This window comes from Manis pentadactyla, chromosome 4, assembly GCF_030020395.1.
Source record: "Manis pentadactyla isolate mManPen7 chromosome 4, mManPen7.hap1, whole genome shotgun sequence".
NCBI classification, from domain to species: domain Eukaryota; kingdom Metazoa; phylum Chordata; class Mammalia; order Pholidota; family Manidae; genus Manis; species Manis pentadactyla.
In genome coordinates, this window is record NC_080022.1 from 168,852,077 (window position 1) to 168,866,427 (window position 14,351).

General features: G+C 45.2%; 1 protein-coding gene across 2 annotated transcripts; it reads left to right on the top strand.

The window, feature by feature from the left end:
• Positions 1-1,585: 1,585 nt before the first annotated feature.
• MSL1 (MSL complex subunit 1) lies at positions 1,586-13,623 on the top strand. 2 transcript variants are annotated; one of them, XM_036930384.2, is made up of 9 exons: positions 1,586-2,716; positions 5,123-5,346; positions 6,381-6,763; positions 8,669-8,716; positions 9,170-9,234; positions 9,880-9,947; positions 10,345-10,469; positions 10,636-10,708; positions 11,093-13,623. In XM_036930384.2, exons 1-9 carry the CDS (start codon positions 1,952-1,954, stop codon positions 11,181-11,183), a joined length of 1,842 nt encoding a protein of 613 aa, XP_036786279.1. In that variant the 5' UTR covers positions 1,586-1,951; the 3' UTR covers positions 11,184-13,623. The 2 variants fall into 2 exon arrangements, with proteins under 2 accessions (XP_036786279.1, XP_036786281.1); XM_036930386.2 differs by lacking the exon at positions 8,669-8,716.
• Positions 13,624-14,351: the final 728 nt, after the last annotated feature.

Below are 14,351 nucleotides of genomic sequence, written 5' to 3' on the forward strand. Positions count from 1 at the left end.
CCTAGTTGGATATACGATTTTGGAGTTAGGGGATGAATCCAGGAAGAAGATACAAATTTGGGAGTTGTCACTGTAGAGATGGTATTGAAAGTCTAGAGCCAGTACTTCCTTTGCAGACCTGTGGCCATACAATCTGGTGGAATGGGCTGGGGCTCTCTTAGCTTAACACATTACACCCATTCGTTTAAAATTACCAGTGCTTCACGCTTTGGGTCCACAAGGAAGAGGTACAGTTTAATTAAAGGGTTTCACATTAGGCCAAGAATGTTAGTCATCTCCATATGGATTGAGGGGAAAAAAAAACAACCTTCAACAGAAAAGAAAAACAATCAATTAAAACTATTTAAAGTTTTTCCACCATGAATTATGTGAGGATTTGTTGGCTAAAGTTGTCTAGAAATTAAGACACACACACACACAATGAACACTGAGAGATCGTAAGCGCTCAGTATAGAATACTCTAATGTATTCCTATTCCCGGTAAAGGTAAAAATCCCTTTCTTGATTTTCTTCCCTTCGACCCTTCATGAACCTCCAGAAGATGCTAGAAGTGGCTTAAGAAGGCCGGGGAGATGGCCGTTGGGAAAGAACTGCTGGTAGTTGTCAATACATTCCAGGGACGTTGTGGTAACAACTCCCTCAGCAGCAGACATCATGGATTTTCCTCCCTCTGGGAACCAGAGGTCCCTCCGTTCTGGTCTGCATCCCTTAGAGACAAAGAACTTCATTCTCTCCTATTCGAGTGTGGGGCTCTGAGGAGGGAGAGGGTGGAGGGGTTAGAATTCTACCCCCTAGAAAACACCCACAGGCTCCAACAGGAGCCTGAATCCTGACTCGGATCCAGGAGGAGTGAGGGGCAGCGGGGCCCCTTCCTCGAGGGCCAGGCGGGCTGCCAGGAAGCCCGGGGAAGGGGCCGCCCAGCGCAGGCCGGGGACTTGGAGCGCCCGCTACACTTCCACGAAGGTCGCATCTGCCTCCCGACGCCCCTTCCTTCCTCTCAACTCCATTCTCGCGCTCCTTTTCCTCCGGGAGCCTCCGTATTCCCCATCCACAAGACACCGCCCTCGCCCTTTCTTCCCACCTCCTGACCCTCCCCCGGCGGCCCACCTTCACCCCGCGCCTCCGCGGGCGCCTCCGCGCTAGCCCCTTATCTCTGGCATCCCCTCGCCGGGCCCCCTTACCCGGGGCCCTCGAGGCCGCCCCCCTCCCGCCCCCCTCGAGGCGGCAGCGGCGGCCCCTTTTACAATAGTGCGGCCCGCCTCTCTCCTCTCAGCGCCCGGTTTGCTCCCGCCCGCTTCCCTCCCTGCACATGCGCCCTCCTGTCGGCGGCGGCTGCGGCTGTGGCGGCTCCGAGCGGCTCCGTTTTTTTAAAGGGAAACGCTGAGGCGCCGGGAGTGACTGGGGGGGAGGGAACCCCGAGCGGCAGAGACCCCCGAGGGAAGCGACAGACCCCCTCTCGGAGTAGGAGGGCTTTGGGTGGACCCATCCCTCCCACCCCTCCTGAAGAGGAGGGGGGGGAAAATGGAGGCTCGGGGCGGCTGAGGCGAGCTCCGGGGCGGGGGGCCGGGGCGGGGAAGGGGGGTGTGGGGTGGGGAGACGAGGCGGGCCCGGCCGGGCCAGGGGGGGCCGAAGCGAGCTCCGGGGATGAGCTCGGGGGCGGCTGGGTGCGAGCTCCTGCCTTTGAGGCGAAGGAGGCGGCGGCGGCGGCAGCAGAGGCGGCGGCGAGGCCCCCATGGGCCGGCGGCGGGCCTCAGCCGCGGCCTCCACTTCTCCGCACGCCGGCGGGATGGCGCCCGGGCCCCGGAGAAGCCGCACTAGCCGAGGCCTGCTGTCGCACTGCTGAGGCGAGCCCGCCAAACTCCCTTCCCCCTCCTCCGTCCTCGACCCCCCGTACCTCGCCCCTTTCCCACCCCCTCCTCCGTCTCTGTCCCCGGCGCTGCTCCGGACCACTATGACCATGAGATCCGCAGTGTTCAAGGCGGCCGCGGCCCCTGCCGGCGGCAATCCTGAGCAGCGACTGGACTACGAGCGGGCTGCGGCGCTGGGCGGGCCAGAGGACGAGCCCGGGGCGGCCGAAGCCCACTTCCTCCCCCGGCACCGTAAGCTCAAGGAACCGGGGCCCCCGCTGGCCTCCTCCCAGGGCGGGAGCCCCGCGCCCTCCCCGGCCGGCTGCGGCGGCAAGGGCCGGAGCTTGTTACTCCCGGCCGGGGCCCCCGGGCAGCAGGAAGAGAGCTGGGGCGGCTCGGTGCCTTTGCCCTGTCCGCCCCCGGCCACCAAACAAGCCGGCATTGGGGGGGAGCCAGCGGCAGCCGGAGCCGGCTGCAGCCCCCGACCCAAGTATCAGGCGGTGCTGCCCATTCAGACGGGCTCTCTCGTGGCGGCGGCCAAAGAGCCTACGCCCTGGGCTGGGGACAAGGGTGGGGCGGCTGCTCCAGCTGCCACCGCCTCGGACCCGGCGGGACCCCCACCACTACCTCTGCCGGGGCCGCCACCCCTCGCGCCCACTGCCACCGCCGGGACTCTGGCGGCCAGCGAGGGCAGATGGAAGAGTATGAGGAAGAGCCCTCATGGGGGTGGCGGCGGCTCGGGAGCCTCCAGTCAGGCCGCCTGCCTCAAACAGATCCTTCTGCTGCAATTGGACCTCATCGAACAGCAGCAGCAGCAGCTGCAGGCCAAGGAAAAGGAGATCGAGGAGCTGAAGTCAGAAAGAGACACGGTACGGGAGGGGTTAACGTGCGTTGGGGATGAGGAGCGAGTTGTGCGCATGCTCGGGGGCAGGGGTGTTGTAGGAGGTTAAGGTATCCCTTGGTTAGGGCTAAGGAGGTGGCCACCAGCAAAGGAGTATCCTAAGTGCCGGGGCCTTGCAAACGAGGCTCACAAACACGTTGGATGGGAGGGAAAGGTTAAAGGGTAACCTCTCAGAGTGGGGGAGGGGAGTTTCAGGAGCCAAAGGGTTAATTTAAAATGACAGCCTCAGACTTGTGGGAAAGACATTTAGAGTGGGAAAAGACCTGATTTGTGGGGAGTTGAAAATAAAAAGGTGGGATGAATATGTGGTGGCTTTACGAAAGGGGTTAAAATTAAAGAGCTTCTGTGTAAGAAATGCCATTCTGGAAGAACGGGACATAGCAGCTGTTGCATTGCTGTAGCATCTTTAGATAGGAGGGTAGTAGGCTTTTTAATTGGCAGAAGGGCAGAGGTGATTCACAGTGAAATCCTATTTTAGTTTTCCTAAATGATGTTAAGGGACTCACCGCCTTTGATTTCAGACAGTTTTTAATAGGAATCTTAGTTATAAAACATGACCCATAGACTAGCTCCCTTGTATAATCATGGTGTTTAGAGGCTGGTAGATTTTTAAGGGCATCGGGGGAAAGAAAGTTTATTAAGTAGACTCCCCCATCCTTCCAAATCCCTGTTCTGGAATCTTAAGGTAATAGGAAAGTCATTTATCATTTCTTTGTATTTCTGAGGAGCATGACTATCTAGGCTTGTTTTCACTGCAGCAGTAGCGAAGGGTACCTTATGTGTTAAAACATATTCCTTCAGTTATCAGGGAAGCTGTGGTGGTGGGGTATTACTGTGCTAGCATACCTTATAGCTGCCTAAAAATAAACATGGTTTCTACAATTGTGTTCAGGCTGCAGCAGCCTCTCTCCTTCCCCCACCCTCTCCCGGTGTTGTGTGCACCAAGGGCTGAGCAGGGGAGCAGAGGGCTATTCATGTTGTCTGCTTTCCAAATGAATCGCATCAGGCAGCGGCTGTCTTATTGGAGAATGCATTCTGCAAGGTGGAATGGGAGCTGGGGCAGGTCTCATTAAAATATCTCATGGTGTTGATTTGTGGAAGTTACTCAACATGGAGGTGGCAGTGCTCAGCTACTGTACTGCAGTCTAGGGGTGTGATGGTACTGTAATTACAACACATCATATCCTCACCCGGGTGCAGGGGGATGGACCAGTGAAGGAGAAGAAATCAAGGGAATGTCACTCACAAACCATGGTTAAGTAAGGCTGTGAATCAAAACAAGATGAAATGAGAGTATGGCTGACAGGTGGACTCTGCTGATTGTGGAGGTTTCTGCTCAGTTCCTGAGGTAATGGCCCCTTTGCAGACTTTCGTAGGCAAGAAAAGTGGGGTGAGTTAAGGATAGAGTGTCTCTAAACTTGGCGTTTGTTGCTTCTGTTGTGTATTGCAGTCTTAGCGTTGCTTAAGCTTGTTTCTCTTATTCCAGTTGTTGTTTGGCCTCTACTGAAATCTGTGCAACCAAGTAGATGTAATGAAGACAACATTAGTATCACTGTCTAACGCAAGTAAAATTCTTGTTATAGGGTATAAGCACAGCTGGCACCTTACAACATTTTAATGTGAAGTTTTCAATGATAATAGACTTGCATTTTCTGTTTATGTAGTTCTCTCTTTAATTAGAGTTAAGAGACTGTTTTTAATCAATGTTAGATAAATAGGTATTTTTTCTGTTATTGCAAATGCAAAGCAACAGGCATGTTATCATTATCAATAGTGAATTTATGGGCACTGGTTTCAATTATAATTCTTCCAAATTGAGTATTCATTGTTTAGATGGCACCCCCCCACACCCGACTTACCCCTTTCAAATAACACTGTAATCCCTAGTGGTACTTTATGAGCTCTTAATTCCTTCTCAATGTACTGGTTGGACTCTGCCCTTGTGTATAGCATTTATAGGAGTGGAGGTAGAGAGGACAGGATTTGGAGAACCTTAGGGCCTCCTAAAAGAACATAAAGGTTAATTCTGGAAACTCCCAAACTGACTTGGAGCCACGTGGTTAGCAGTAGCAGAGACCATGCCATTTAAAAGGCATGTTGTCACCCCTCCCAGTGAAGAGGATTTTCTTTCAGAGGAATGAACTACAAATTCCCCCATGCTCCTCCCCAACTAGATTAGCCCCTACAATTAAGCAGTATACCTTGTCTTCTCTATTGTGTTTAAGGAAAACTAATCAGTTAATGTCTGCCTACTAAAAATAAATTGCTGTGGTCCATGGAAAGAGGCACAAGACCATATTGATTCATAAATGGAAATAAGTACCTGTGTTTAGTTTTTTCTGTTTTAAGTATGCATTTGCCACTTCTCTTTTAGCTCCTTGCTCGGATTGAACGTATGGAAAGGCGGATGCAGCTGGTAAAGAAGGATAACGAGAAAGAAAGACACAAGCTGTTTCAGGGCTATGAAACTGAAGAGAGAGAGGAAACGGACCTATCTGAGAAAATTAAACTGGAGTGCCAGCCAGAGCTTTCCGAGACATCCCAGACTCTGCCTCCCAAGCCTTTCTCATGTGGGCGGAGTGGAAAGGGACACAAAAGGTGTGCTGATAACTTTGTTACACTGTCTGGACATGATGAGGACACTTGTTTTCAGTGACTGAGAGTAGGGGATTGGGATTTATGGATTAGTTTTAATACAACCATACCCTAAATTATGAGCCTTCCATGCTGAGAAAATATCTTGAAACATCTGTTAGGAACTTTTTTGACAGTAGTGATTACAGAATGCAGAGTACATCAGAAACAGAATGGGCAACAAATGGGACAGCTGAGCTTTTAAAACTATAGCAGTTCATTTTTAGTTAGGAAGTATTAAATTCATTCATTGTGTTAGGCATTGGTAGACAAAAAAGTAAGATCTAACTGTCCTTGGACTCAAAGAAATTAGTCTAGCTGTAAGGATGGCATAAAATTTTGAAAACTCAGAATTCAGCTGCAGTAAAATATGCAGATAGACAACAGTGATACAAACTGAGTTTTGTAAGACTCAGGGACATTAAAGATTATTATGAGTTAGAATAGTGAAACTGAGGAGGAGATGGATCTTGAAAAAAAAGTATAGAATTTAGGTTGGTAAAAAGGAAAGGAGATGGCATTCTAGGAGTGTGTGTTGGTAGGGAGAGATTAGTGGGAGAAAAAGAGCCAACAGACAGCAAAAGGAAAGAAACTGAGATTGCAGTTAGCATGGTATGAGGCCGGGGGAAAAAAATAAGAGCCTGGTATCTGGTCAACAAGACTGAAATAGGTGACAAGGTAGTGGCTCCTAATGTAGCTAAAGGATCTTGAATAAAATAGGAACCTTTCTAGATACAGTAGGCAATAGGATACTATCAGATGTTCTTAAACATGGAAACTTGTTTGTTCAACAAACATTTACTAAGGACCTATTATATATACTGGTAAGCATGAGGTTGTTCCTGCTCATGACTGACAAGTGAACCCAGTTATTTAGATTCCTGAATACTGGTCACTTTGGGGCAAGAGAACTAGTTTATTCTCTTGCCCCAAAATGTAATTAAATCAGATTTTATTCAAAAGTCAATACATTTTATGTTCTCTTCCCTATCTAATAGGAAATCTCCATTTGGAAGTACAGAAAGAAAGATTCCTGTTAAAAAGCTGGCTCCTGAATTTTCAAAAGTCAAAACAAAAACTCCTAAGCACTCTCCCATTAAAGAGGAACCCTGTGGTTCCTTATCTGAAACTGTTTGTAAACGTGAATTGAGGAGCCAAGAAACTCCAGAAAAGCCCCGGTCTTCAGTGGACACCCCGCCAAGACTCTCCACTCCCCAGAAGGGACCCAGCACTCATCCCAAGGAGAAAGCCTTCTCAAGTGAGATAGAAGATTTGCCGTACCTTTCCACCACAGAAATGTATTTGTGTCGTTGGCACCAGCCTCCCCCATCACCGTTACCATTACGGGAATCCTCTCCAAAGAAGGAGGAGACTGTAGCAAGTAAGGCATAGAGAACACTTGCTCTTATACCCTAGTGGTGGCGGTCAAGCTAACAAGTGTGAAAATGCCTTTGGCATTTTTAAAAAAGTGCAATCAATAAAGCAGAGTTCTGTCAAGAATGAGTAAGTTAACAGCCAGAGACAGACACTGTGCAGGCATTGCAAATAGATGGAATTACAGCAAAATGTGCTCAATGTATTTGCCTGCTTACAACACTGGGAGATGTGTTTGCCAGTAAGTTGCTCATCACAAGAGCACCAGACTTGGGGGTGTAATCTCCGGCAACTTGCATGCCCTCTGAAAGAAGGGTTTTCTGTGCTGTGAAATGCATAGAACTTATACTTTGCCATGCACGACTGTTCCTGCAATTGATATTGTGTGAAATCTGGGAGGGTGGTCTTTGGGTATTCTCAGGGGCCAATGGTAATTTTTGGGTTGGGGAGCCAGCTTGGGGTGGGGAATTTCACCTGGGCCTCCGCTCTTTAACAATATAAACATTTATCTGTATCTCTATGTCCCGGTCTGGGGGGCAGGAGGAATCTGCCAAAGACCAACAGTCTTACTTTATCTTACTATAAACTTCACAAAGGTTCTAAATGTGAAGAGTTTACTTGGATTGCAGTAGCCCATTGGTTGTTCATATATTTAAATAAAATGGTCTACAAACTATTTTTCAAACAATAAGGACTATCTTGGGATATTTGAGCTCTTTGGGAGGGTGTGGGGTGTGGGACCTTGGTCTTCATTCCCTTTTTTCTTTATGGCTTCCACACAGAGATGCTCCCCTATTCCTACATCAATCAGTAACTGCAATGTGCCTTCAATCATGTAATGTTAGTCTATGAAAGTCACTGTGGGTGCTCTGGGGTGATGCTGGGGGGAAGCCTTGGGTAGAGCCACAGCCCCAAGTTCCTACCACTGTGTCTTGCCTTAGCAGGGATGGGGATGGGAATCTATTCCAAAGAGACAAGAGCATTCTCCAGGCTTTGTTTGGCTGTTCTGATGACAAAATTAAGTGGGGAAGATAGATGACTCTTCTTAATTATCTAAAATTCATTAGGCCTCACATTTGAGTACATGAGCTAGACCAGGATCCTGATCTAGGTTCAGGTTTTTTGTTGGTTCAGTCAGTTGAACAAGTTCATCCTTAATGGTTAACCTTCTTGCTGCCAGGGCAATGCTGTGTAACAACTTAAGAGAAACTGTGAAGCAACTTCCCATCCGGAATTGGGAAATGGCTTGGTTCAGAGCTGTTCTGTGTGACTGGCTGTTTTTGAAAACCCTATCTGCCCTAGTACAGAAAATTCCAAACACCTCTAAGACTGTGGGCATAGCAGTACAGAAGGAGTCTGATTGGGGGGATCCCAGCCCTTTGAGGAGCCTGAGTTGTGAACAAATGTGTCAATCCTTATTCTTGATGCCCCTATCTCAAGAGGAAGTCTCAATGGCTTGTTCTAAGGAAGCCAAAGTCTTTTGTGCATGTTGTTCAGGCTGGACCAGCAAGGTAGTTGTTTGGAGGGAGGAGGGAGCTGTTTAAGAAGACTACATATGTAAGTTTTGAGAACATTGATCTTTTATTTGAAAAATAGGGTTAACTTTTACTCACCTGCCATGTTCTGAGTTTAAGGTTTGATATCCTTGGCCATCAACTGTTGCAGGGAAACCACCCTAAATAATGAAGAAAAGAAGTCGTCTCAGTGTAAAAAAAAAAAGTGGTGGGCTTATTTTCTTTTCTTTTGTCTGTTGTTCCCTCTTCCCCTCCCCCAGAGAGAAATTCTCAAAAGAACAACTCAAAAACCAAAATGGCTTCTAGTGAGAACTTCAGTGATGATCCTTTCCTCCATTTTGGGTATGGGCATTTTTTCTTTTTACACTGAGATGATTCTTCTTTCCTGCATTATTTAGGGTGTCTGATGCCATCAAGTGTTGCAGGAGAAACTTCAGTCTTGGCTGGTGAGTAGAATAGGAATTGTGCTGGCTGGGGCTGGGGGGCGGTTGGTGGGATGGTGGATGGTTGGGAGTCGCATTCTCCGTCAGCTGGATGTGGAAGAGTGAGATTGCTTGGTGTATGATTACTCTGCAGACTTCAAAATGACTGCAAATTTCAGTTGTTTTTCAGGAACTGCAATAGCATCCATTATATGAATTGTCAGGTATTGGCTTAGGGTTTTTTGTGATCCTGTGTTGGGCAGACTTCAATGGCATTTTAGGTTCTTGTACACCATAGCAAGGACACTGAATATGGCTTCAGGCGAGGCCATAGAATGGATTCCTATCACTTTGGTAACTTGGTCTTATTTGGGGAGAAACCTCTTGTCCTAGTGAATAGTAGGGTTTTGTGACCTTGGACTTAAGGGTGGTTCCACCCCTCCTCCCTTTCTTTTTCTTTTTCTTTCTTTTTTTCAGTTCCTTCTTGGAGGGACCACTCAGTAGAGCCTCTAAGGGACCCAAATCCTTCAGACATTTTGGAGGTAGGTACCCAAGACCTGTCAGTGGAAAGGAGTGAGAGAGTAGAAATGGGGATATAACTCGAATATCTCGTAGTAACTGTATAGATGGGTTAATGAAAATTTAAAGCCAGAGGGAACTTGTGAGATTATATAGTCCAACTTCTTTGTTGTACAGATGAGAAAATGGGGGTCCAGAGTGGTTAAGTGATTTATCAAAAAATAAATAGCTCAGGAGTCTTCAAAACAAAGCTAGATTTCATGCTAAGTAGAAAAGTTAGCATGTACTTCTCAGCAACAAAATTATATATTCCAAACTCATTTGACTCTTAAAAGTTTGATACTTATTTCAAACTCAGATTTTCACAAAGTATGGCAGTAGGGAGGGTTTATGACAGTCTCAGGTTATTTCAGTTTGACATGACTTTCACCTCAGAAAGTTACAGAAATGATTTTGACATTTGGAGATTCTGCAAAGGGGGTAGAGGTGGGAAAAGGAATAAGTGTTTTGTTGATTCTGTTACCAGGAGGTTCCCATGATATCCATAGAACTCACAGACTCAGGTGGGACGTGAAGGTGAAATATTTTACATTCCTGGAAACGAAATGAGTTAGCATACATGTGTCACATGGTGATAAATAGCTTATTGGCTGCTATTCCTCACACAGAACCTGGATGACAGTGTGTTTGCAAAGCGGCATGCAAAACTGGAGCTGGATGAGAAGAGAAGGAAAAGGTAAAGCTAGAGATGTTCATCCTGGGAACAGCTGAGCCCCAGGAACCTGACCTTGCCCGCCCAGATGGTGGAGAGTCCTGGGCCTCTGAGCACTCTGACATTACTGGTTTCCCAATTCATTATCTTAATTTCAAGTGGTAGTTGTTGTAGGTGAAGATGTTGGCTTCTTTTTCTTCATGTATGGCCTTTCTCAGTTCCGCTCTCTGGAACACCAACATTTGACTTTGACAACTAAACCTAAATAGCAGGCAGTTCTCTATACAAGACCCCCCTACCCTACCCCAATCAAGAAGAGTCAGCAAAAATCTCCCTTGCATATGGATTGTATGAGTTGCTTTTATAGAGCAGGTTTTCAGTAATGTTGGGTTTGTTTTGTTTGTCTGGTTTGTTTTCCCAGGTGGGATATTCAGAGGATCAGGGAACAAAGAATTTTACAGCGACTGCAGCTCAGAATGTATAAAAAGAAAGGAATTCAGGAATCTGAGCCTGAGGTTACCTCATTTTTCCCTGAGCCAGATGATGGTAAGTTTTGTCTGTCTAAAAGAGTAGGTTTTTTAAGAAGAAAAAGGGTGCAAGTCTCCAGGATACAACTTGCTTTGAATGAATGAACAGCATTTTGGAGTGGGTATAGTTGCTAGGCATATCCCATCTATATCACTAATAAGGTCTCATCTGGTTTTCTTCATAGTTGAAAGTTTGATGATTACCCCCTTCTTGCCTGTTGTAGCATTTGGACAACCATTACCAAAATTAACTCCACAGTAAGTATAAAGTTTTTTCTCCCCCTTCCCTCTCAGGTAGTCTGCACTTTACCTCCCTTTCAGACTTCATTGGAAGCCTAGATAAGGTGCAACAGGTGGTTAGCCATGATTCTTCCACAAAAATGAGGCTACCTAGGTAACTAGCTCTTGCAAGTGATAAGATTCCCAAGTCAGCAATTAAGAGGATTGCTTTTTGAGTTAGAAATAGATTATTCAATCAATTAAATAGCACACTGATGCTCTGGCTTTGAGACAGGAAAAACATTCCAAACTTGGGACTTAGGAGTCAGGGCTAGGAGTGGTGAGGCATAAAGTATATTTGGAGTTCTCTCATGTCCACACTAAATACCTGTAGTCTTTCAAACTGATTTCCTTTTTTGCCAGAAATTTTGAGCTGCCCTGGTTGGATGAGCGTAGCCGATGCAGGTTGGAGATCCAGAAGAAGCAAACACCTCACCGGACATGTAGGAAATAGCTGGGCTGGCAAGAACCTTCTGTCTTCAGATAGTTGTAGCATGCCATTCCCAAAGAGTGGCAGAGACCTGTATATGTGACCTGTGTCCTTATGTATGTTTTCATTCGCTGATAATGCCCTTCCATACTCCCTTGATCTTGATTTTGTTTTCATCACTGACTTCACATAAACTTTCATTGGGCTAATTGTGAATTATGGAAGGTGACTGCAATTTCTTTTCTCTTTTCGGGAAAATGAGCTCTCAAGCTAAATCTATAGGATGGCAGATTTGGAAGCTTCAGGGGTCTGCTTCTATACATTTGCCTATGTTCAAGGGGTAAAAGGGCTCTCTTCATTAAACTTGTGGAAGATGAAGCAACCCCTGCCTTTGGAGTTGTGCCTACATGGCACTCTTCTCACCCTGGTATACCCTTCCTTATAGTTTAAGTATAGTGGTGTTTACCCTAAAACAAAACAAAAACCTCACCATGAGCTTGACCAGAAAAGGAATAAAAAGTGAAGTGATAAAGCAAGACATCTTCACAGGGTAGAAAAGAGATTGGAAAACTGGTAGATAAATGTCTGAAAAGACAGTTATTCTCTTAAGACTATTCTGTGATATAGCTATATGGGAAAGGATGTTTGGCTGTGATTATTTTCTTAGTTAATGGATAACAATTTCTTCCCCTACCCCTCAAAAAGTAAAATCTTTGGAAAAGAGAACAGAAATGGTTAGTTTTGGACAAGTTATGGCTCTAAATGGAAGTAGTTGGCATTTGGGAATGGCTTGCCAGAACCTGTATAGATGTCCTTGTGTCACATCACTTCTCAAGTATTCCTTAGTTGGGCTCTATCCTTTTAGCTAAGCTCTTGGTGGTGGGATAGAGATATAGGGAGGGGGGTGGGGAGTGTATGTGGAAATATGTGCTTCCTTTGGCTGGCAAATGTCTAGATCTTGAAACAAACAGATGTACCTAATGAGCTTCTCCATTCACGTTGTAAAAATAAATTTGTACATGTACCATCTTGGTCTCCTCCCAACCCACCTACCTGCCCCCATGTTGTTAAAAAAAATTTCAGGACAGTGCTCCAGGCCACTTTGGTCTCAGTGTAAGATCCCTGTAACTATCTGAAAGGAAAATAGAGCCAAGACCTCTGGTCTTAAATATATAGGAACTGCCTTTCTTTAGTCTTTAGGACTATTGTGTGAAAACAAGTAGGGGTCTAATCTCCTAGAAGGTAGGGGCTTTTATCCTTAAAGAGAATATGTCCCCAGATTATTAGCACTTTTAGAGGAGAAGCCAAGGTATGTAGGGTGTGTGGCTGGCCCATCGGTGGAGTATGAGAGACTGGGATACCATTGTGGGAAGAAAAGTAAAGTTCCTCAGGGGCCTCCCACTGCTAAAGCTTTTTGTGAGATGTTGATCTGTGTTCGGAGATTAACTTTTAAAAGAATTGTTCCGGCAGCACATGTAGTATTCTTGGATAATCTTGCTGCTTTTATTTCTCCTTTGTGTGTGTGGCTATGGGTTTTCATTTGTAACTCCATCTGCTTAGGAGAGTGGGTTCTCCACAAGGGAACCTGCTGTGAACTTCATTGCAGCAAGAATGTAGAGAAATAGGACTTAACTCCACTAGGGGCTCTCATCTCACACCTTAAGGAGAGAAAGGAGACTTCTAGAAAAACTGGGCCAATTTTCTTTGTTTTCCATCATTTTAATATGACAAGCTGTTTGGCTTTCCTACTCTGACCTACGATATGTTCCTTTATAATGTGCCCAAGAAGAAAAAAGACGAATCAGTGTCTCTTTACTTTGTTCCTTGATTCCTCTGAGTTTCTTCTTGATTTTCAGCATTTGTTGGATTCCTGATTTGGATATGGGTTAGCAAATTTAACCTTTATGTTTGTGTCCTACTTGGGGCACTCCTCAGATTATGAATTTGAGCTAGACTAAGGAATCCATGAGGTGCTATCTAGCCAGACTTAAGCGGATTCTATTTCCTTGGTTCTCCCTCTACTTAGGACCTCTTATTTTATTGTTCCCTCTTCTAGATCAATTCTCCTTTCATTTGGAAAAGGTGAGGTTTGTTGAGAAGGAGGTTTGAGAGTAGATTAGCAAAGTTCCAAAAGCGAATTACAGTGTGTTAGAGTGTGGGGGAAAAATTAGTCTTATTTTTTCCCTACATGGGATACAACACTGTGAAATTCCATCTTCAACTGAATGCCCTGCAATTCTCCTAAAACATAATTCTTTGTTTCTTTAACAAAGTGTAAGCTAGTGTTAATAAATTAAAAAGAGAAATTGCTTGTCTGTCCACTTCAGCTTTGTTTTATGCCCATTTCATATTGTTGTCTGTGTTGTAATTCATACTTTTGATACCATTTCTGACGTGTAAAATTGGTTGTCTTGTAAATATCTTATAAAGAGTTCAACTGTAAATAAACTATTGTGGCTGTTAATTTTTGAACTTCTGCTTCAATTTATTAGATTTATTAGAAGCATTAAATAATTCTGCTTGATTTTAAAAATTAGAAAAAAATCGATTTTCACAAAATTAAAAAGCACACTATTTTCCTTTTTGTGTATCTGCTAACATTTGTGTATGAGCACTATATATGTTTCATCTTTCTTCTATGTGCATCTTTTCATGTAACTGGCAACTTTAAAAACAAGAGATTATAGGGTAGGATACTTGGTGCCTGGTGTCTAAATGAATGAAAACCTCATAGTTGGGAAGACCTTGGGTCATCTAGTCTGACCCCTAATATATTTCTCCTTGACAGCATTCCTGATGAAGCCCAGCTTTTGCTCCAATATTTTGTTTCTGTCCTATACATTTTTTCTAAATGTTAGAAAATTCTTACTGACAAAATCTATAACTTCGTGAAACTTGAACCCATTGGTTCTTGCTCTGCCTCCAAGTGATGAAAAAAGATCAATTTCTCTTCTTCATAGTCCCTGGAATAGTTAAAGATTGCTGTGGCTATCCTAAGTCTTCATGGTAAACATTCAGAGAGCTTACACTTGTTCCTCAAAAGAAAGGATTTTTAATTTTTCAGTTCCCTCTGGATGAGTGAACAATTTGCTCCTGTGAAAACGGGAACTCAGGCCAAATAACTGAAAGGCAAAGTGGTAGACTATCATTTAGACACTAAACTTGGCAGACTTATTTGCATCAATTTACCTT